The 21,768-nt window shown below is 51.2% G+C and overlaps 3 protein-coding genes across 4 annotated transcripts in view; 2 read left to right on the top strand and 1 right to left on the bottom strand.

Annotated features, from left to right (window-relative positions):
• FNDC5 (fibronectin type III domain containing 5) overlaps positions 1 to 2,845 on the top strand; it is a 16,161-nt gene extending 13,316 nt beyond the window's left edge. The window contains exons 5-6 of the mRNA XM_071453437.1: positions 442 to 575; positions 1,187 to 2,845. Coding sequence (XP_071309538.1) covers positions 442 to 575; positions 1,187 to 1,228 — 176 coding nt within the window. The 3' untranslated portion in view covers positions 1,229 to 2,845. The remainder of the gene's footprint in view (positions 1 to 441; positions 576 to 1,186) is intronic.
• The window catches only part of S100PBP (S100P binding protein), a 23,635-nt gene extending 7,976 nt beyond the window's left edge, over positions 1 to 15,659 (bottom strand). The window contains exons 1-4 of one of the 2 annotated variants that reach the window (XM_071453436.1): positions 13,632 to 15,659; positions 13,344 to 13,441; positions 12,577 to 12,681; positions 6,794 to 7,047 (exon numbers count right to left, since the gene is read on the bottom strand). In XM_071453436.1, coding sequence (XP_071309537.1) covers positions 6,972 to 7,047; positions 12,577 to 12,681; positions 13,344 to 13,441; positions 13,632 to 14,657 — 1,305 coding nt within the window. In that variant the 5' untranslated portion in view covers positions 14,658 to 15,659 and the 3' untranslated portion in view covers positions 6,794 to 6,971. Of the gene's footprint in view, positions 1 to 6,793; positions 7,048 to 12,576; positions 13,442 to 13,631 lie in introns of those variants that run through there. The other variant, XR_011683553.1, reaches the window with a different exon arrangement.
• A 291-nt stretch (positions 15,660 to 15,950) lies between these two features.
• On the top strand, positions 15,951 to 21,627 carry YARS1 (tyrosyl-tRNA synthetase 1). Its single transcript, XM_071453435.1, has 14 exons — positions 15,951 to 16,060; positions 16,160 to 16,224; positions 16,641 to 16,787; positions 16,867 to 17,042; positions 18,047 to 18,176; positions 18,427 to 18,507; positions 18,783 to 18,875; positions 19,070 to 19,205; positions 19,362 to 19,447; positions 19,794 to 19,929; positions 20,246 to 20,340; positions 20,453 to 20,646; positions 20,741 to 20,882; positions 21,001 to 21,627. The coding sequence occupies exons 1-14, from the start codon at positions 16,045 to 16,047 to the stop codon at positions 21,109 to 21,111; spliced, it is 1,608 nt and encodes a 535-aa protein (XP_071309536.1). The 5' UTR covers positions 15,951 to 16,044; the 3' UTR covers positions 21,112 to 21,627.
• The last annotated feature ends 141 nt before the right edge of the window (positions 21,628 to 21,768 follow it).

Genomic DNA, 21,768 nt, shown 5'->3' on the forward strand with positions numbered 1-21,768 from the left:
ACAGGGAGCAGAGGACAGGGAGGACAAGGAACAGAGGACAGGGAACAGAGGACAGGGAGGACAAGGAGCAGAGGACAAGGAGCAGAGGACAGGGAGGACAAGGAGCAGAGGACAAGAAGCAGAGGACAAGGAGCAGAGGACACATTTTCACCAGGCAGAAATTCCAGCAGCTCCAGTGCTCACTGAACCACGGGGTTGGTGTTGGTCGAGGTCCAAATGCAGAGCTTAAAACACTTCATAACAGGGAGGCTGGAATCTGATTAATCTTCTGTCGTCCTGTCTAACTAGTTTAGCATGGAATTGAGGGAAGGGAAGAGCCAGAGGGCAGCCTGGCCGCGGTCTGGGAGGAACTGGGAACGCTGCCGAGGCGGGCCAGAGGGATCTGTGATCTCTGCAGGCTGCCGAGCTGCTGGGTGTGATGGTGATGCTCTCTCCCGGCAGGGGTGATCGCCCTGTTCTGCAGACAATACGATATCATCAAAGATAACGAGCCCAACAACAGCAAGGAGAAAGCCAAGAGCGCCTCGGAGAACAGCACACCCGAGCACCAGGGCGGGGGCCTCCTGCGGAGCAAGGTGAGTGCCCGATTTGTGCTAAATCAGCCCAAAAAAGCTCTGTTTGAAATCCTCCCCGCGCAGGGAACACCCTCCACACCCACGGCTCTGCTGATCAGGACGGCAGCGCTTCGCTCCCACCTCCGGGATCCTGCGTGGCCGCCAGAAATCAGATTTCGAGCCACGTTTCTGGATGATCTGAGCGTCTCTGGAGGAAAAAAAAAAAAAAAAGAGTTCCTCGGGTCCTCCCACAGCAGCACGTGGCAAAGAGGACACTGCTGCTGTAATTAACTGGAGAGTTAATCAGCAGGAGCAAAGATGGTAACACAATGGCGAAGTGTAAATAGGTCAAGCCTTTCATTTATCCCAACTTTTCTTCAATTAATGTAACTTCCTGGTGTTTCTGTTCACATTCCCGCCATATTTATTCATTATTTTAAATAGTTCACTGGTTTTTGATGGTTCAGAAGCAGCGATGAGCCCCACAAGCCTAAAAGCTCAAACCTTTCTCATCACCATGAAGGTGTGGGAAGGAGAACTTTCACAAAACACAACCTGCAGACTGCACTGAGCTCTGATGTGATTTTTCCCTTCCACACATCCGTTTTTTTCTCCTTTGTTTCCTCTCCCAGTTTCCAAAAAACAAGCCCTCAGTGAACATCATCGAAGCATGACAGCCTGACACCTGAGAGATGGACTCCATGCCTCACTCTCACTCTGCCTCTGAGCCGTGATGACTGGGGAGGTGAAACATTGTCGGAGCGATTTGCAAAACAAGACCTCGTGATTGTAACTCGCTGGCATCCACCTCCTCATCCGTGTTTCTGCAAAGCATCTGGCCAGGAAAGGAAATCCTGCAAAAAAAAACAAAACAAAACAACAAACCAAACCCTGACACCCAAACAAAGAAGATGGAGAAGAATCAGTGATGCTGGAGTGATCTGTGAATCAGATTGGAGCAACGTCTCCCACGCTCACGCTCCATCTTCTGGGACAGTTTTCCTGGTTTTTGGGAATGCACAAGGTTCTGTTGTGTCTTTCTCACTGTCACTCCATCCCTGGCAGCACTCCCAGGCATCAGGCACGTCCCTCTCTGAGCAGGAATGGAGGGAAGCTCATGGCAAACACCACCGAGAAGCCAAATTTTGGCTGCAGCGCGCTCGGGCCTCGCTTCGTCCATCGATGTGTGTCGTGCACCACGTCCTGCAGGTGGGTTTTTCTAAGGAAAAAGGCATCCCCCGGTTTCCATTTCCACCAGGAGAACTTCCCTGGCTGTTCTCCAGCTGGGCTGCAGCACATTCTCCGCTGCTGCTGTCTCTCCTCTCTCACACTGGTGCTCTTCACCTCAGACAAGTCGGGGAACGCTGAGGCACAGACCAACATGAGGGGAAACACCAGAAGCTGTTCTTTAGCTTCCAGGATAATTTCAACCATTTCCTTTGTGGTGTTTTCAGATGGGCCTGACTCCACCACCAATGGGATAAAAGGTCCATAAAAATGTAGCCAGTCAGCAAAAAAAAAATACAGAAAAAGACAAAATACCTGATGATACCGGTTGCTATGCAAGGTCTCCAGGGGCAGGAGCTGTTTATTGTGGAAGGCTCTGGCCTGAGGGGCCTTTTTTTTGAGGGCTTAAGTTCTTAAAATGCTTCTTTTAGTAAAGTTTCTGTGTGGGAAGGGCTGCTTCTCCTGGAATGGCAGGAGTCTGCTGGAGACAGCCCTTCCCAAAAAGGGTTGAGGATGGAGGGGAAAAGGGCTGAGCTTCTCCTCTCTCTTAACAAGTGCTGGATGTTTGTAAGCTGACAGGATCCCTGGGGATTGCTGGTGCTCTGGAAAGCTGGGAGATGCAGGACCATGACATGGAAAAGATTTATTCTTTGTAGTGTGCCATGGGGTATCTGTGTTTATTTAACTCCTCCACAAGACCACTCCACATGCACTTAGGGGATGAGGTAGGATCCGAATTGTTCCATCAAATGCCAACAGAGGTTGGCCTGAGGAAGCTTTGGAGAAGCCTGGGTGGGAGCTCCTGAGCAGGAGCAGCCTGGCAGTGAGGAGCTGCCACCTCTCCTCTTCCCCTGCCACCAGCTTTTCCCAAAGAGCTGGTTTGGGAAAAAGGCACCGGGGAGTTCTCCTGAAGATGTTCCTGCTTCCAGGCAGGCCAACCCCAAAGGTGGCTCCAGGATCCTTTGCCTGAACAGATTCTTCCATCACCAAGAAGGAGAGGTCACCACCTCTGATACAGACAGAGCAATAAACATTTTATAATGTACAATAAAAGATTAAAGGCATCTCTTGTGTCCTTGTAATGCCTGAATTTAATTACTTTATATTCGCTTGCTTTGAGCAGCACACACACCCTAAAACTTTGTATTTCCCACACCTAAAACTTTAACAGATCTACAAAATTAAATATTTTCTCAGTGTCTGGGTGGAGAAAACCAGGGAGGGTTCTGGCTGCAGGACTAAAAAAACTTACACCATAAATAGCACCCCAGCCCTACCTAACAAAATTCTTCAGCCACGTCTGTTATCTCCCAAGGAAGAAACAGCATTTGGAATGCACAGCCCTACAAAGGGAGATTTAGGACAGATGGTACAGCATGTGCAAAATGATAAGGGAGATGCTCTCTCCTAATCCTGGGGCAGAGAGCTGCTCCAGAGGAAATCCAGCCTGGTAATTTGGCAGGTCTGGGGGTCGTGTGGCTGTTTTAAAGCCACTTGTCCCTGGGAATTCAGACCATATCCCTGTTTTTCCACAGTTGTTGCTCCCTAAGGACGGGTTTAAGCAATTTCTTTCCTGACAGAGATGTGATCACTCATTTGGTAGAGCAGAATTAAATTTGAAGTGTCAGTGAGGGGCAGAGTTCAATATTCACATGTGGCAGGAGGTGCCAGGGTTATTTTGATAACCTGCATTTGGTAACCTATAACTGCAGGCTTGGAGAGTAAGGAAATGTTATTTGTGAGGAGAAACAAATGTGGGCTGGCAGAATTCAGCTCAGACAAGGACTCCAAACCTCTCAGTCCAAGTGATTCCCTTCAAGGAAATTTTCCTGCCACTCTGAAGTGAAGTGAAGAGTAAATCCACACTTTAGGGAAAGGTTATAGGAGAATAAAGTTACTTAAAACGCTGCTGTTCAGAGGGTCATAAACATCAAAGCTTTAACTGCTGTCTGGGTACTAAATTCCACTGTAACCCATGAGAGTCAGCCACTGTGTGAGCTCAACCCTAAACCCATCTTTAGAACTGAGACCTCACTCCCATCAGCAGCTGCCAAAAGATCCTCCTGAGGTGTTTTACAGTCAATAAAGGCAAGAGAAGAAGCAAAAATAAACCCAAGCCGCACTGAGGGAAGTCATGCTGGGCCACGGCACAGCCCACCCTCCTGACCACCCACTCCCCCCACGTGTTTTTGCCCCGAGTGCTGATTTTGACTCATTGTTGGAAGCGGGAGCTGCAAAAAGGGAGGTTTCAAGAAATACTAAAAAGCAGCAAGTGGGAGTGGGCTGCTGGGCCAGGGATCCCAGAGAGGCCGGTTCCCTGCTGAGGTCTGAAAGCAAAGCCCTCCCAGCTGGCTCGGGATGAATCCCATGGATTTCCAAGAAGCACCGGAGCAGAGATTTGGGGCACAATAGGAGCAGGGAGCTGCAAACAAAACCCTTTGGCAGCGCGCTCAGGGCGTGTTTGGAGTTGAGCACGGCTCTCCTCCCTCCTTCCCAGCACTGTAATATTATGCCTACAAAGTACAATTTAACCAATAGATTCCTCCCCCACGAGTTTTAGCAAAAAGAGGAGCCGCGGGAGGAAGTGTGGAGCAAACAATCCTGCACAGCGTGTCCTTCCAACTCACAACACAGCCCCAGCCACTCGTCACCCCCTCCCCCGGGCCACCAGGCACCGGCACAGCTCCTGCTCCCAGGAAAAACGGCAACACGAGGCGCTGCCACTTCAATGCAAAGCGAGGAGGAAACACCTACACGGAGGGAAGTGTTAGCACAATCTCAGCTGGTGATGGAGATGCCAAGGGAGAGGAACAGGCTGCTGGTGGCGGCGCTTGCCAAGGATGGGAGAGGTGACATCGCTGCAAAGCCAATGTCACAGCTGCACATCCATTCTGCCCAGCCAAACGCGGCACCTCGGCGAGGCCTGAGCTTCCCGAGGAGAGAGCTGAAGATGACACCATATGTTGCACCAAATGTAATTTCCCCCAGATTTGCAGCAAAAAAAGCTTCCTAACGACGTGTAATGAGCTATTACAGCCTCGTCTGGAAGCAGAGCTGACCAAATTCAATCAGCTCTTCCAGCTTTTGTTCAAAAGCTGCCCCATCAAGGCACTTGTTATGCTAAAATATTTTCTGTTTGCTCCACAAATCTGGTGTCTAATTGAATTTGTCTGCTGACCTCAGGCATTGAAATGATGCTGTTCCCCCTTGGTGGGGCTGCAGCCCACACGTCTGGAGGAAAGAGGAGCTGGTTTCTCCTTCAGCCTCAATGTTGGTTAAGTAAGTTCCAAATGAAGGATCTTCAATATTAGTGACAGAGCCGGGGAAGGCACAGCTTGAATTTCAGATTCCCAGATGGAGGCAGCAAAGCTGGCAGCCAGAAAAAAATCTTCTTTTTCCTTGCAATTTGGACATGCTGGATGCAGAGCATTGAGTGGCAATAATGAGGGAGCCCCACGATGCCATTTGACACTTTGCAGCGTCTTTGTTCCTTTGAACTCACAAACCCCTCACCTTTAATGCCACCAACTGCTAAATAAAACCCATTTATACCATCCAGACCTGTTCTGCACCTAAATATCCTCCCAAACCAAAGGGAGAATTTTATCAGCTTCCACTATTTCCCGTTTGAGGATGTAATTTCTTCCTCTTTTCAGGCAAGAGCTGGTTAGTTTTTGAGAGGAAGGCAGGAAAAAAGCCCCCACACAGTGGTTTCATTTCAGTCTCCTTGTTTTCCAGCTGCAATGCATTGATGAACACTGTTAAATTTTTAATTGTGATGCATTTTGTCAGGGCTCACGCAGGGCTCACACAAAGCCAGTTTTATTCCAGTTTTTATTGATATCACTGGGTTCCACCCCAGCAAAAATCATCAGCAGGGCCCTTGGCTACTCTCTAAGAGCAAATACAGTAAAACTGTCTGTCTGTCTGTCCTTCCATGAAGGCTTAACCCACATTCCCTCCCTCCCTCCTCTCTGCACCATTCAGTTGTGGATCACTTGTAGTGTCAAAGAAGGAAATTTGCAGCCCCAACTCCTTCCCAAAGGGCAGAGCTGCTTCATGGCAGAGTTTTTTACACTCCCGAAGAACACAAACCTGAGGGGATGATGGAGCCACCGTCAGCACCTCCCTGGCACGGGCAGGAGCTGCTTGCTGGGAATTTCCATGCCTGGAAGTGTTCAGGGCTGGGTTGGACAGGGATTGGAGCAAACTGGGGGAGTGGGAGGAGTCCCTGCCCTGACTGAGATGATCTGGATGATCTTTGTGCCCCTTTAAACCCAAACCATCCTGGGATTCCGTGGGTATCAGTGAAATTGTCCCCAGACCACAGGTGAAGGATTCCTTTTGCAAAGAACTGAATTTGTGGGGTTCACTGGTTTGAAATCCACGTGCTGCCAACTCCCCTGTGCTTCCAAGGGATTCCTCCTTCTCCCTCAGTGCAAAGCTCTTTGTAAATAGAATTTACAGAGGTAAAACTCACATCACAAAGCCCTGACAGTGGCCATGCCCCAGCCCCAAAAGTGCCGTCCATGGGTTCCTTCCTGCCTGGATTCTGGGATTTCTGGGATTTTCTGCAGCCAAGCTCTGCTCCAAGCTTCACTGCTGATCCTTTGGACAAATGAGTTCCATTCTCCCTGTCTCAGGCACTGCACATTCAGGGCAGGGAGAAACTTTGCCTGGTTTCCAAAGTTTCTGTCCCACCCTGGGCGTCACAAAATAAAATCTATGAACCACAAGGTTAAAAAACTTCAGTGCTGAGCTGAAATTTTGATTTCTTTAAGATCACATGGGCCAAAAGCATCTCCAAAAATAGTCAGATTGCGATGATAAAAATATGAGATGATTTGCTGCCTGAATAAACTTAATTTGCTCTCCAAAATTCCACTTATAAATACCTAAAGGAGTCACAAGGCCCTGCTGGCACCCCTGAGAGGAACATTGGGAAGATCAACCCATCCACCTCCAACTCATTTGGAGTTGCTCAGTAGCACAGGAAAGAAGAAAATGACATCTAAAAGCTGCAAAATATTTATAAACTCAAGTGCAAATCCCATGAAATGCTTTTGCAGAAGGAGTTACAAATGAAACTTCAAACCACTGAAAACCAGACCAATTAACACCTCTAAATGCAGAACAAGAACCAGCACAGCCCCTCAGCAGCAAAATCCAATGGGGTTGCACTGGAAGTGCTCAGGAATTCTCTGGAAATTGTGCTTTGGCCAAGTTCTCGCTCACCCACTGGGATGGGTTGGAATTTGGGGAATTTCTGCAAAAAAAGTCGGTGAAGAAGTTAAAACAAACACAAGAGGAGCTCTGAAAACAAATCTCCATTTCCTTGGTGACGGCAGCTGGCACCTGATTTTCTGGGCAGGAGCTTTTCAAAGTGAAACCACATCCTCAGAAGGCACCTTGAGAAGTGAGAACATCAAAGCTCCTTTCAGGAATTCTGCCTGGTGCTTCGTCCCCACCTTTGCAAAGCTCCTTCTCCCTGGCCCACCACAAAGGCTGAAGGTTCAGCTTCAAACAAAAAGGAAATTTTCCTCACAAAGTGCTGCACCCACCTTCAATCCTCTCATTTGCACTTCCTGAAATAGCAAGACAAAACCCCACCAACATGAGGCAGCCTCAGAAAAACAAGATTAAAACCCAAACTGCTTCAAGGGACTTGGTTATCTGCAGGCCTCAGAGTGCTACAAAGCTTTGTCCCATCTGTGTTTTGAAAAAAAAATCCAACTTTGCTGCCTTATTTTGATGTTGTTTATGCGCAGGGATGAGCCTAACTCAGGAAATCACATTTCTGAACTGCAAATCCATCTGGTTTTCAAAGTAAAATCCAACCATGGGGGTCACTCCTGCAAAACCACTGTCCAGACATCTGGTTTGGAGCAGGGTCAGCTGCCTAGCACTGGGCTGTCACCTCTGTCACAGCAGAATTTTACATTTTCAGTGCTCAGAAGTGACCAGAAGGGCTCCAATGAAAGCAGCTTGGCCTGGATTCCACTCAGAGCTCAGGGAAAGGCCAATTCCCTGGAATTCTGCCCTTCCCAGAGTCCAAACTCCCAAGATTTTCCATCCTGCAGTGATGGGAGGGATGTGAATCACAGCTCCTCTCCCCAGCAATCCCAGCCTCCTTCAGGAACTGCAGGATCAGCTCCTGCTTACCCAAAGGAACAACTTCTTGCCAAAAACCTGATACTTCTAGAAGGGATTTTTAGAAGTTTTTCTTGAGAAATCCACGGGTTGTGTGGGAGGAAGGGAGGTTCTCCAAGGCAAACTCTCGCTGTATACAGCAGTTCCCATTGTCTGCAGTAAATGTAGGAGAAATTAAGAAATCCCAACTTTATTTTACAGATTTGGAGCCTTCCTACACCTCAGTTGCCTCCCTTGGCCTTCTGAGTCAGAGGTGAAGTGGGTCATAAAAACAGAGGGAACATTTCCTGCTGCCAGGGGTGCACTTTTCAGCCCTGAGGAGAGACAAGGGCTTGCACAAACTTTCACCCTGAGTCACTCCAGGAAACCATTTGAGCTCCTCTCCAACAGGGGAAGTCCCAGGGGCAAATTAATCCCACCAAATATTTGGAGAAACTGATCCCAGGGCCTCAGCATCCACCCCAGGGCTCAGAGGCCTTTTGGCCTGAGGAAAGGGGGCTGGAGAAACTCAGCTGCCATGGGACAGTGCTTAAAACCCTTAAAAAAAGATAAAAAAATATTTAAAAATATTTAAAAAATACTTCTTTCTCCTTGGGCACATCCTCATTCCTTCCACAGCAGTCAAGACCAAACTGCAGATTTGGGATGAGGTTTTCAGGCAAGTTCCACTCACTTAGGAACCAGGAGCTCTGATTATTTCAGCTTTGTCATTAGAAAAGTCCCTGGAGCAGGAGTTTGCCCCTCTGAAACCAGGGAACTTCTTATTCCCCTCACCATAAACTTAGAAATCCACTTTATCAGTTCTTACTCCATCCCACATCTCTTGAAATGTAGGGTTTGGAGGTGGATTTCATTTGCTTTGAAGTGAAATCTCCCTCCTGAGCTCAGCCACTAAATGGAATTCTTTCCTTTATGTCAGCACAGCCCCAGCCCTGCACCTTCTCTGCCCACTCTCCATCCAAGCAAAATTAACTTGGGCAGGTAGAAACTGCTTTAAGATTAAGGTTTTTTCCTTCCCCTCAGCCAGCTCAGCATCAATCAAGAGACCAGAGTCTTTCAAGGCATAGTCTGCTAGCAAAGAGTTCATTTGTGTTTCACAGATTTGTTTCTCCATCTGTTCCCTGACTCTGCTATCCCTTTCCATCACCTTAAACACACTGCCTGGTTTTTTTTTTAAGATATTGATCTTTGTTATTACAGTAAAACCAGATGGTTTGTGCCTCTTTATAAGGTATTTCCTCCTCCATTCCCTTTGATTCCAGGGAGATCCAAGGAAATAATTTATCAGCTTTCTGCCAGGTTGTGAGAAAGGCTGATAAAATTTCTAAAAGCATCAAAAAACCTCTAGCAAGCACACCAAGCCTCGAGGAGAGCTCCTGATGGAGTCCTGGTTGGGGAAAAAAATGGATGGAGGTCAGACAGGAGCCAGCTGAGCTTCCCAGAGGTGCCTGGAGCAGTGGAAAGTTCCCTGCCCATGGCAGGGGGTGGAACAGGATCACTCTAAGGTCCCTTCCAACCCAAGCCATTCTGTGATTCTGCTCCAAATAACAGAGTTTTAGGAGCCTCATTATTTGTGCAGCTGATCCAGCCCCAGGATTGCCAAGGAGGATCTCATCAGGAAGGAAATAATTCCATTTGCTGCTGGATAAAGGGCAATAACAAAGTGCAAACACTGACAAATGGTCAGCTGGCAGAAATCTTGTGTGGTCAATTATCAGCCCCCCATTGCCAAGCAGATGCTCAAATCACAGCTCATTTTTACATCTGCTCCAGCACAGCCTCAGCAGCATTTCAATTCTTAGGGGAAGCTGCAGATAAATGAATATATTAGGATTTAACAGCATCTAGAAAGCAGAATGAGAGGAAGCACAAGTCGAGCCACGGGGGTCTCTCCCAACACACTGGAGATGGCTCAATGGGAGAAGTTTATTCTGAATAGAAAAGGATTTTTTTCCAACTAGTCAGTGTGACTTTTAGCTCTCAATCACCCAATATAAGAATACATATGAGATATATGCAGATATAAAAGATATATATATAAAAAAATGGATTTGATAGAGATGGGAGTTGTATTTTTATAAATGAAAATTCTATTTCCTGCAAGTGCAAGTGCAGATAAGGGAAAAGACAAAATCTCTCCTGCAGCCAGCTTGGAATTCCCTCAGACAGCACAGCAGCAAGAGCCAGGATCCAAGGAAGAACAGACAGATTACGTAAAAGATGGGATAGCAAAGCAAACATTACCCTGAGACAAATGCCAGGAGATTTGCAACTCAAAACAGAGCTGAAGATTTGTAGCAGCAATATATTAGTTACAGCATCCCAGAAGGAATTCCCTTGCTGGCTCTAAACCTGCTGATTTTTCCTTCCTTCCTGAATTCCTTGGGATCACTCAGCACTTCCCATGCAGCTGGCACAGACAGGACATGGCAGGGCACAGCTCCCAGGGCACTGCCAGCCCACCCTGGAGCTTTTTGCACCTGGGACAAACCTGGCCCAGCCCACGCTGCCTGCTGGGCTGAGCTCCAAGCCTACAGCTATTTGCAATAAGGAAGGTTTGCACTAATAAGAAAATCAAATTGTGTGCATCACAGACAATGTTCTTGCCCAGCAAAAGAGAGCTGGGTTTCACTTGTCAGCCCGGCTCCTTTAGAGCTCCTTGCCTGATTTTTTGTGACTCACAACATACGTCTTGCATTTTTAATTGGAAAGCAAGAGAAAACAGGCCATTTTAGCTCTCCCTGCCTGTCCCCTCTGCATTACTTATGCTGGATTCATCCTCTGGAAGCAGCCCTGTGGCGATGCAGCTGCTCCTGCTGCCTGCCTAAGTGCAGGCTCCACACACACAACTGTCAGCTCCTTGTGCCTCACAAGAAATGGCAATTATTGCACCCATGAACACTCTAAATAACCACAGGGAGCCGTGGCTGGAAGCTACCAGAATATTTTGGCTCTCAGAATATCCCAGTCTGATGCATCAGGTTTTAGCATTTCTATTTTTCAGGTTCTGTGCTGTTTTAGTGTGTAGTTCTGAGATTCATTTTAGGGGATGGTGAGCTCTCTGCACAGAGCAGGGAGACAAAACAATTCATTCTCTAGCTGGAGACCAAGGACAAATGATCCAAATCTCAGGCTTAAGAGCACAAACAACATGGACTGGAGAGAGAAAAACAAGGCTGGGACTGCATAACCCAAAGCTGGAATTGGACAGTTAATTCCAATATACAAATAGCACAGAAATTATCAAAGTGAGAGAACCCATGACCAGGTGTGCATTTTGTGACCATTTTGGTTCATCTTGGGTGCAGCCCTGGCTGGGCTCTTGTGCTGCCCAAAGTGCCATTGAGGCCTTTAATAAATCCCTAATTTATTCTTTAACTCAGCCTCGCCTCTGTTCTGGGTCAGCCTTCACAAGGCATCAAAAGGGACAGAAAAACACCTGGAAACCCTCCCGGGGCAGAGCCAGGGGAACACCCAGCTCTGCAGTCTGGAAGGTGTCCCAAGAACCCCCGGAGCTGCCAGAGACACGTGGGTGGCTGAAGGGACATTCTGTTCAGCACCTAAGCTCGGTGTGAGGGGTGTTTTGCACTCCAATCCAGGCAGGGTGCAGTGCCCCCCATCTCCCCTGCTGGCAGTCAGGGAAACGCTCTCTGAGAGCTGAGGTTGGATTGCAGTGCTGCTGGTGAAACACCAGCAGGGTGGTGCAAGGGTTAACTCCTGATGCTGCGACTGTGAAGGGTCGGGGATTTAAATTTCGTCTCTTCTTCCTCTCCCTCTCTCCCTGGTTTTATTTAATTTCTACTCATAACTGTTAAAACCTGGGGTGTACATTCTCCTGTGAGTGTTTTAATAATAATACCCCAAAAGTTGTCCCCTGGGATTAATACTGAGAAATTGGGGAGAGCTTACCAGGGGGGGAATCATTGTTTTTAAAAATCCAAACTTATCAAGACTCTCAGAAAAGATCTGGCACCACCCCCGCCCCCCAGGAGCTGAAATCCAAACCTCTTTGAAATCCAACCACCTTCCTTTCCACACCCCCACAGTCGGTGCCTCTTGGATGACACCACTGAGCCAAACACAGAGAAGGTGTCAAAAATAAACTCAAAAATCTCAGCACTTGAGCTCAATTCCCCCAGTCTGAGTCCAAATCTCAGCATTTGAGCTCAATATTGCCCCAGTGTGAGGTTTCAGGGAGGTGCTGCAGTCCTGGAGGTGGCACTCAGAGCTCTGGGCTGGTGAGAAGGTGGGAACTTGGTGTTCTTGGAGGTGTTTTCCAATGTTGATGATTCTGGGATAGTTGTGAACTGACAAGGCCAAGTTAATCCCCAACAGAACAAGGCAGAACTCAGCTCTGCTTTTCCCATGGAATACAAACCTGCTTTGGTATTTTCCTGATTTTCTGATTTTCCACACCAAACCCCCTTCACAACATTTCCCAGATATCTGTAAAACTCCTCTGAGCCAGCCCTGGAGCCAGGCTGATTCCTGTGCAGGAATTTTGTGTGTGGCAGTGCACAAATTGTCACAGGCACTTTTTATTCCCCTCTGAAAACAAACACACTCCAAATAAAGAACTCAAGTGCAGCCAGGAGCTGAATTTTGCCCTCCCCACCAGCCTCATCCCCTCCCACCTGGGGGTTACCTGAGGTAATAGCCACACTTTTCCTCACTTGGATTGGCACAGCCTGCAGAGAAACGTCTCTTTTGCTCAGGCTGTGCTTCTGAAATGCAGCTCCGTTGTTTTAGCCTTGAAAATAATAAATTGTGTTAATTTTTTAAAATTTTTTTTATTTTTAGGTTATTTGTTAAATCAGGTTACAGTTCACAGAGAGCCCTGCAGAATTATGGCAGATGTGACATTCTTGTAGCACTGTTTTGGGATGGAGAAAAAAAAGGAAAGTATTTATTTGAGTAAAGCTGCCAAAGATCAACCACGCCGAGAGCAGAGCAGCTGAGCCACCCAGGCGGTCACTGCCCTGCTGACCACAACGGCAACGCGCAGGGAGCTCTCAAAAGCAGGGAAAAGCTTTTTTTCCACGCAACAGGAATGGAAATGGCCCAGAATGAGGGGGAAAGCCCCGATGTGCCGCCTCCAGGAGCGGGGAAGAGCAGGAGCAGCGTCCCGACCCGCTCTGCTGCTGCCACCTGCAGGGAACGGCTCCGGGAGGAGCAGCCAGGGAGGCACAAACGTCCCCTCCTCTCCTGCCTGCAAACCGCGGCCCAAAATCGCCTCACCCACCTCCTTTGCCACTTCCCGATATTCTTTCCCCTCTTCCGGTATCTTACAGGGTGAAATGTTTCTTGTTTTCCCACTGTTTCAGTGCGATTTAATTTAAAAATGGAAATAAACCCAGCGGTGGAGGAAACAGCTGGGATGGGTTTTAAAGTGCAGATTTGCTAAGAAATTACCTTTCTTCCTCCTCCTGTGGGACAGGAATTACTTTGCCACTTTTCTTCCCACGGGGTGGCTCTTCCTGCCCACTCTGGCCTACAGCTGTGTCCCTTAACTGGAAAGGGAAGGAAAAAGGGGATTAACATGTAAGAAAACTTCTCCATGTACATTTTGCTTTTAGAGTTACATAAAAATCCACTTGAAAAACCTCCCCTGTATCAACACAGCACTTGTGTGCACATGGACCAATCCAAAGGGATGGGATTAAAAACATTCAAGTTCCAAGAATGAAGATGTGAGTTTACTTTAGTGCTGCCTGCTGGCTGCTCAGCTCCTCTGGATTCCCCTTCAGCATCCTCTGGAGAGTCTGATTTCCTTGACAAACAGCTCAGTGTTGCTTTGGGAAGTTCTTTTTTGGGTGGCAACACAGATGCTGGACTCTCATCCCCTGTGCTCTGGCCACAGGGAAGGCTGGATGAGGGCAGGGATTTTCCCAGGCAATCCTGAGCCAGGCTTTCCTGATCTTTAGGCATCACCCTTTCCGAGGATTTCTCAGGAATGCAGCTCCCAGGAGCTGTGGAATATCCCAAGCAATCATCTATCATGGCATCCAAAGTTTCTCTTTCCAGGTTGTTTTCCTCCAGAGCTTCATCAGCACAGGCAGCAGTGAACGGGCTCAGGCTCAGCAGCTCCTGCAGGTCAAGGTCCAGCTCCTGCTGCAGCCTCTGGGCCCCATCCAGAGCAGCAGTGCCACTCAAAAAGCCAGGATCACACCCAGAGCTGCCTGAGGGATGCTCCTGGGGCTCCTCTGCCTCCTGGGTGACCTCGCTGAGCGATGTCCCCTGGTCGCTCTTCCCACTCTCACTTTGGCTCGGGTGGCTTTCACCAGGGAGGTTCTGCTGCTGCTCAGCTTCCATGGAATCATCTGCCAAGATTTCCTGGATCTCTTCCTCAGTGTAATCAAAGGGAGAGTTGCCTTTCTCACTGCCTGACAGCTCCAGCAGGGAATCATCCAGCTCACTGTCGTCGAAGCACCTGCTGATGTCCAGGGAAATGGCCACGTCGTCGTACTTGGCCACGGAAAAACTGGCCCCAAGCTCATCCTGCCCGCTCTCATCCAGGAAAAGGGAGCAGCCAGAGCCTGGGGAAGGGAGCAGGGGATTCCCTGCTGGCTTTGGGGTGCTGCAGCCACAGCTCAGCACGCAGGCTTTCTTGGCTGACTGCAGGGCCTGCACCTGCACCGTGGAATCCGAGAGCCGCTTGGCCCTGGGGACTGGATCCTGCCTGAAGCCCGGATGGAGGCCAGGGGAGGGAGGGCAGCTCTCTGCCATGGCTCTGTGCCTTCCTGCAGCTCTGCTTCCAGCTCTACAGGCTCATCTGCTGCTGCTGCTGCTGGCCTTTGATCAGCCCTTCCAGAGGAGGGATCAGCAGGAGTCAGCTCCAACCTGCCAGCAAAAGCAACGTCCTCAGTGAAAGGAGCTCAGCTGTATCCCTAAAATGCTGGGATTTAACAGGGAAGGAAAAACCACCACAATTTGATCTCTGTTCTTGACTGTTTTAGGTCCCAAACAATCCTTCATCCCCAAGTGTTCCCTCGAGCAGGAAACCCCAATGATTGGAAACCCCTTCAGGCTGTGCCCTCTCCTCCCAAAGTGCTGCCAGTCCCTCACAGCAGAGCCCAGGAATCCCAAATCGCAGCTTTAAACTGCAGAACACGCCTGAAGCATTAAATAAAACCTCCAAGTGTCTCAACCCCCACCTCCGCCCTTCAGAGATACAAATAAACACATTTTAAAAAAAACAAAACTTTTTTTGACTTGGGAAAACTGAGTAAAGGAAGAGGAACTCTGTCAGGGAATTAGTCATTGAGACACTCTCACAAAATCCGTGATTTGGGTGTAGCCCTGACTGGGCTCTTGTGCTGCCCGAGGTGGATCCATTGAGGCCTTTTAATAAATCCCTACTTTATTCTTTAATTCTGTCTAGCCTCTGTTTTAGGTCTTCACAAGGCATCAGCTTCTCTAAGCAATCTGGAACCTCACTGCCCTCACAGAGAGGAATTTTCCCCAATATCCCCTCTCCCCTGGCAGTGGGAGCCTTCCCTGTGTGCTGTCCCTCAGGCCCTTGTCCTACATCCAGCTTAGAGCCCCTTGAGCCACCAAAAACCCGCACTTGGCTCACCCTGGAGCCTTTCCCTATGCAGTCTAAAACCTCAGGAGGCGGCACCGCGTCGCTCTCCTCTCACCGAGGGTTTGACGGCAACACCACCCCCGCCTCTCTCCGTCAGGGACCCGCCCGTCCCTCAGCGGGCACAGCGCAACCGGCGCCTCAACGGCACCGCCCCAAGGCGGGGCCTAGCCCGCCCCGCCCCTGGCTCCTCCTCCCGGCCCACCCCAACATAGGGAGCTCCCCGAGCCCCGGAAAAAAACGGGTAAAACCGCCCAAAATAAACGAGGGAGAATTAAATTGCGCTGAGCCAAAGCAGTGGCCGCGGCCTGGCCGGGCCTGGCGGGAAAGGCGCTCACCCGCCGCCATCTTAACGGCGCCAAGGTCACGCCCACAGGAGCGCGAGGCGCCCTCTGATTGGCGGAGCGCGGGTTCCTCGCCGCGCGAGGCGCTTTCTGATTGGAGGAGCGTGCCCCCCCATCCTGCTCTTTGCATCGGCAGCTCGGCGCTCGGTAGGCTTTAGGCGCGGCAGTCGAGCGCCGAGTGGGGCTGATGCAACCCGGGGCAGGTCGGTGGGACCGGGTGGGGAACCGGGGAGGGGAACGGGGAGAACCGGGGGATACTAGGGGGAACCGGGGCTCCGGTAACTGCGTGTCCTGCCCTGCAGCCGCCGCCATGGAGCCCGCGCCCGGCCCGCAGGAGAAATATCAGCTCATCACGCGGAACCTGCAGGTACCGGGAGGCGGATGGGGCCGGGGCGGCGGCATCGGGGCTGGGCCGGGGGGACGAGCGGGGCTGGGCCGGGGTCGGGCGGAGGAATCGGGGCTGATCTGAGGGACGAGCGGGGCTGGGCCGGGCTCCGGCGGAGGAATTGGGGCTGGATCTGAGGGACGAGCGGGATCCGGGTCGGGCGGAGGAATCCGGGCTGGCTGGGTTGGTTAAGGCTGCAGCGGGGGCGATTGGGTAGGATGGGGGTACCGGGAGGAGTACGGCAGGATTGGGGTCGGAGAGGGGGAACGGAGCAGGATCGGGGCGTGGGGAGGCCAGGATGGGGGGACCTGAGGCAGGGCAGGCCGCGGGACACGGCGTGCGGGATTTGTCCCAGCGGGATTTGTCCCTGCAGCTCTGCGTGTTCTGTCCCCTGGCAGGAGGTGCTGGGCGAGGAGAAGCTCATGTCCATCTTGAAGGAGCGGGAGCTGAAGATCTACTGGGGCACGGCCACCACGGGCAAGCCACACGTGGCCTATTTCGTGCCCATGTCCAAGATCGCCGATTTCCTGAAGGCTGGCTGCGAGGTGGGGCACTGCCACCCTGCTGGGTGGCACCTGCAGCCAGCAGGGACAGCTCCCCTGACCCCGCTGTCCCCTGTCCTAGGTGACAATCCTCTTTGCTGACCTCCACGCCTACCTGGACAACATGAAGGCTCCATGGGAGCTGCTGGAGCTGCGGACCCGGTACTACGAGCAGGTCATCAAAGCCATGCTGGAGAGCATCGGGGTGCCCCTGGAGAAGCTCAGATTCGTCCGGGGCACCGATTACCAGCTCAGCAAGTGAGTCCTGGGCAGCCAGGGGTGCCCTAGGAGGCTGAGCTAGGACTGAGGCTGGGGGGAGTTAAAGAATAAAGTAGGGATTTATTAGGAATATATAATATTATATATATATATATATTTATCTAATATATATAATCCAATATTATCCCTAAAAGTAGGGATTTATTAGAAGTATCTAATATTGTGTGTGTGTATATATACATATATATACATATATAAAATCATTATATATTATTTATTATTATTTATTAATTATATATTTTATATATGTATCTAATACTATTATATCTAATCCAGTATTATCCCTAAAAATAGGGATTTATTAGAAGTATCTAATATATATATTTTATATATATATATGTGTCTAATATAGTAGTACTATCCAGTATTATTGTTAGAAGTATGAATTTATTAGAATTATCTAATATTTTATATCTGTAAATATAGATATATGTAAAATATGTATATATGTTACAGATAGATAGATAGATGTAATATATAAATATACAAGTATCTAATACTATTATATATAATATGGTATTATCCCTAAAAGTAGGGATTTATTAAAAGGCCTCAATGGATCCACCTTGGGCAGCACAAGAGCCCACCCAAGATGAACCAAAATGGTCACAAAATGGACACTTGGTCACAAAACCTCTCGCTTTTATAAGTTCTGCTCCATTTGCATATTGGAGTTAATTGTCCAATTACAGCTCCAACCCATGAAGCCAAATCCTTCTTCAGCCCACGTTATTTCTGCTCTTGGGCCTGAGATTTGGATCATTTGTCCTTGGTCCCCAGCTGGAGCAGGAATTGTTTTGTCTCCCCACTCTGCCTGTGGTGACAATGGCGTGGCCAGGAGCAGCTGTCAGAGCTGTCCCTGTGCCCAGTGGTGACAGTGGCATGGCCAGGAGCAGCTCTCAGGGCTGTCCCCATGCCTGCTGTGCCCCGGAGCAGCTCTCAGGGCTGTCCCCATGCCCCTGGTGACAGTGCTGTCCCCACAGGGAGTACACCCTGGACGTGTACCGCCTGTCCTCCGTGGTGACGCAGCACGACGCCAAGAAGGCAGGGGCAGAGGTGGTGAAGCAGGTGGAGCATCCCTTGCTGAGTGGTTTGCTCTACCCAGGCCTGCAGGTGAGGCAGGGCTGGTGGCCAGGGAGGTGCTGGCACAGCCAGGGCCACGGGGGTGTTTGGGGCTGAGTGCCAAGGTCCTTGTTGTCCACCCCAATGTCACAGCTGGCAGTGGCACAAAGGCTGGCCTGAGCACAGAGCAAACAGTCTGGAATGTTCCTGACTTTCCCTGGCTGGGAGTGGCCCAGGAGAGGCTGAGGGACAGGCCAGGACTGTTCTGGGTCCAGCCTCGAGGCTCTGTGTCTCTCCACAGGCGTTGGATGAGGAATATCTCAAGGTGGATGCGCAGTTTGGAGGGGTGGATCAGAGGAAGATCTTCACCTTCGCAGAGAAGGTCAGGAATGGGGGGATTTCTGCCAGACTGGGGCCTGAGGGAGGCCTTGGCCACTCCCAAATCCATTGGGAGAAGGGTGTGGGTTTTTGGTTGATGTCACAGCTCTCTGTGCTGCTCCTGTGCTCTGTGCAGCCACACATCCCTGGCTGTGACCCTGCCCTTCCTGGGTGCTGTTACCCCACATCCCAAAGTTACCTGGAGCCAGGAGCAAACAGGGGTTGGGAATTAAAGCTGAATCAGGCTTGTGTCTGACTCGCCTGCTCGTGTTTTCCCAGTACCTCCCTTCCCTGGGCTATGCCAAGCGCGTCCATTTGATGAACCCCATGGTTCCTGGGCTGACAGGCAGCAAAATGAGCTCGTCAGAAGAGGTTGGTCCTGGGTCTGGTTGTGCTCCAGGGGCTCTGGGGGGACAGTTTGGTGGCTGGGGGCTGAGAGGGAACCATCCCAGGGAAGGTGAGATCTTCCTCCCCATTCACATGGGTTCTAAGAAGGTGCAGCAACTCCAGCATGAATTTCCTGGGTAAAAGCTTGGGTGGAGGGCTGAGGAAATCTCTTGCTGCAGGACTCCAAGATTGATCTTCTGGACCGCAAGGAGGACGTGAAAAAGAAGCTGAAGAAGGCTTTCTGTGAGCCAGGGAATGTGGAGAACAATGGTGTCCTCTCCTTCATCAAGCATGTCCTCTTCCCCCTCAAGTCAGGTGAGGGGGTCCCCACACTGGGGTGTGGATAAGAGGAGGGGACAGGAGTGTGTCCCCTGAGTGCCACCTGCCCAGCCCCTGCTCTTGGGCAGGGTGGGGTGAGTGTTTTAGCTGAGCCTTGAGTTAATCTGAGCTTTAAAACCTGTTTTGTCCCAGAGTTTGTGGTCCTGCGAGAGGAAAAATGGGGAGGAAACAAAACCTACACAGCCTACGAGGCCCTGGAGAAGGACTTTGCTGAGCAGGTCAGTGCTGGGAGGGGCTGAACCTTCTGCCTGAGGTTCCTGGGAGCAATTTGGGAGATGGAAATCTGCACTGGGAGGAGGTGTGGAGCGTGGCTGGTAGTGTGGGATGCTCCCAGGCAGGAGAGCCTGGGGGAGAGGGTGAGTGAAGGGTGTGAGGTCAGGACAGCAGCACATCAGAGCAGAGCAGCACTTCAACCCTTCCCAGCTGTTCCCAGCAGAGGCTGGAGGTAGAAGTGTCCAGAAACTTCTGATGACCAAGGGGAATCAGGTCAAGGGTTTGGGATTCATCTTCCCACCCTGTTTGGTCTCCATGGCCTCAGACAGGAACATCTTTGTCCTGACACAGGTTGTGCACCCTGGAGACCTGAAGAACTCTGTGGAAGTGGCCCTGAACAAACTGCTTGACCCCATCAGAGAGAAATTCAACTGCCCAGAGCTGAAGAAGCTGAGCAGTGCTGCATATCCCACCCCATCCAAAGCCAGTAACGAGGGGCTGGGAGCCTGGGGAAGGGGGGCCTTGGGAGCTCAGGGAAATGGGGCTCTGGCCATGCAGGGCTGAGTGGGACAGCTCCCTCCAGGAGCTGAGGTCAGAGAAAAGTTTTGACACTCCAGACTCAAAAGCACCCATGGAGAACTCTGGGAAAGGTGAGGAAAGCCAGCACAGGAGGGACTCTGCTCTCTGGTATAGGGACAAGGATGGAATTCCCTGCAGGCAATTACCCCTAGGGCCTGCATTTGGGGCTGAGCACCTGCCTGGGTTTGTGCTGAGTGTTGTGACCATTCCCTTCACCCTTGCAGAGCCTGGAGAGAAGAGCACCAAGAACTCAGAGCCAGAGGACGTGATCCCATCCCGGCTGGACATCCGTGTGGGCAAAGTGATCAGTGTGGAAAAGGTACGGGGAGAGGAGAGGGGAGGAACCCTGCCATGTGGTGACATTTGGGGTGTGCCTGGTGGGACTGGCACCTTTCCAGCCACCCCATTCCCACCCCTGCTCCCCCTGGCAGCACCCAGATGCCGACAGCCTGTACGTGGAGAAGATCGACGTGGGCGAGGCCGAGCCCCGCACCGTGGTCAGCGGCCTGGTGCACTTTGTCCCCAAGGAGCAGCTGCAGGACAGGCTCGTGGTGCTGCTCTGCAACCTCAAACCCCAGAAGATGAGGGGGGTGGAGTCGCAGGGCATGGTGCTGTGTGCCTCCAGGTGAGGGACACGGGGCACTCTGGGGCTGGACCACCCCTCCTGCCTCAGGGCCGGCACCCTGGGGTGACCCTGGTGTCTCCACACCTCTCCTTAGTGTGGGGGAGCCCCGTCAAGTGGAGCCCCTGGACCCCCCCGCCGGGTGCTGTGCCGGGGAGCGCGTCTACGTGGAGGGCTACGAGGGTGGGGAGCCCGACGAGGAGCTCAAACCCAAGAAAAAGGTCTTTGAGAAGCTGCAGGTGAGGCCTGGGACTGGCTGGAGTTCCACACTGTCCCCACCTCTGGGTGACCCCAGATGTTACTGTGGAGGAGATGAACCTTCCCAGGGCTCACCCTGCTCCCTGTTGTGCTCCCCAGGCTGATTTCTGCATCTCTGAGGATTGTGTGGCGCAGTGGAAGCAGAGAAACTTCCTGACCAAGCTGGGGAGTGTCTCCTGTAAAAGCCTGAGGGGTGGCAGCATCAGCTAACAAGTGCCAGGGCTGCTCTGGTGCCTCCTGCCTGACTCCTGCAGCTCAGCCAGGCTCCTCCCAGTCATCTCCCCACCAGTGCTCGGCCCTGGGGGCTCTGGGACTGAACTTGCAGCCTCTCGCCCAGAGCTGCCTCCATCATCCATCCCCCTGGGCCTCTGGGGACTGGAGGTGCCACCACACCCAAGGGCCTCATGTGACTCATCCCCATGGCCTTGGGGCCACCCAGCTGTGCCACATACTGGACTCCCTGCCCGCTGGGGTGCCATGTGTGGCTGCTGTGGTGAGGGCAGAAGGGCAAAGCTGCTTCTCCAACCTTGTGTTGCTGCTACCAGAGCTGGGGACAGCCTGGCAGGCCCCGTCCCCTGCTCCACCCCCAGCCCACTGGTGCTGCTCTTTGGCCAGGAGCCCAGGCAGCACCCGTGGGGCTGTCCTGAGCCCGTGGAGGGTGTGGGCCTTAAACACTGACTCGGGAACCATCTGTCTGTCATCAAACCCAATAAAATGTCAAGCTGACTGCACGTGGCTGTGCCCATCTGTCCAGGGGAGCTGGCAGCCAGCCCTGCTCTGGAGTTTTACTGGGCAGTGGTGCTGGGAGCCAGCCCAGGAGGTTCCCTGGAGCTCAGCAGCACCAGAAGGGACCTGCAACCATAAGCC

The sequence above is a fragment of the Agelaius tricolor genome, unplaced genomic scaffold (genome assembly GCF_023055355.1).
Source record: "Agelaius tricolor isolate 1412-34295 unplaced genomic scaffold, bAgeTri1.0.p SCAF_36, whole genome shotgun sequence".
Classification (NCBI taxonomy): Eukaryota; Metazoa; Chordata; class Aves; order Passeriformes; family Icteridae; genus Agelaius; species Agelaius tricolor.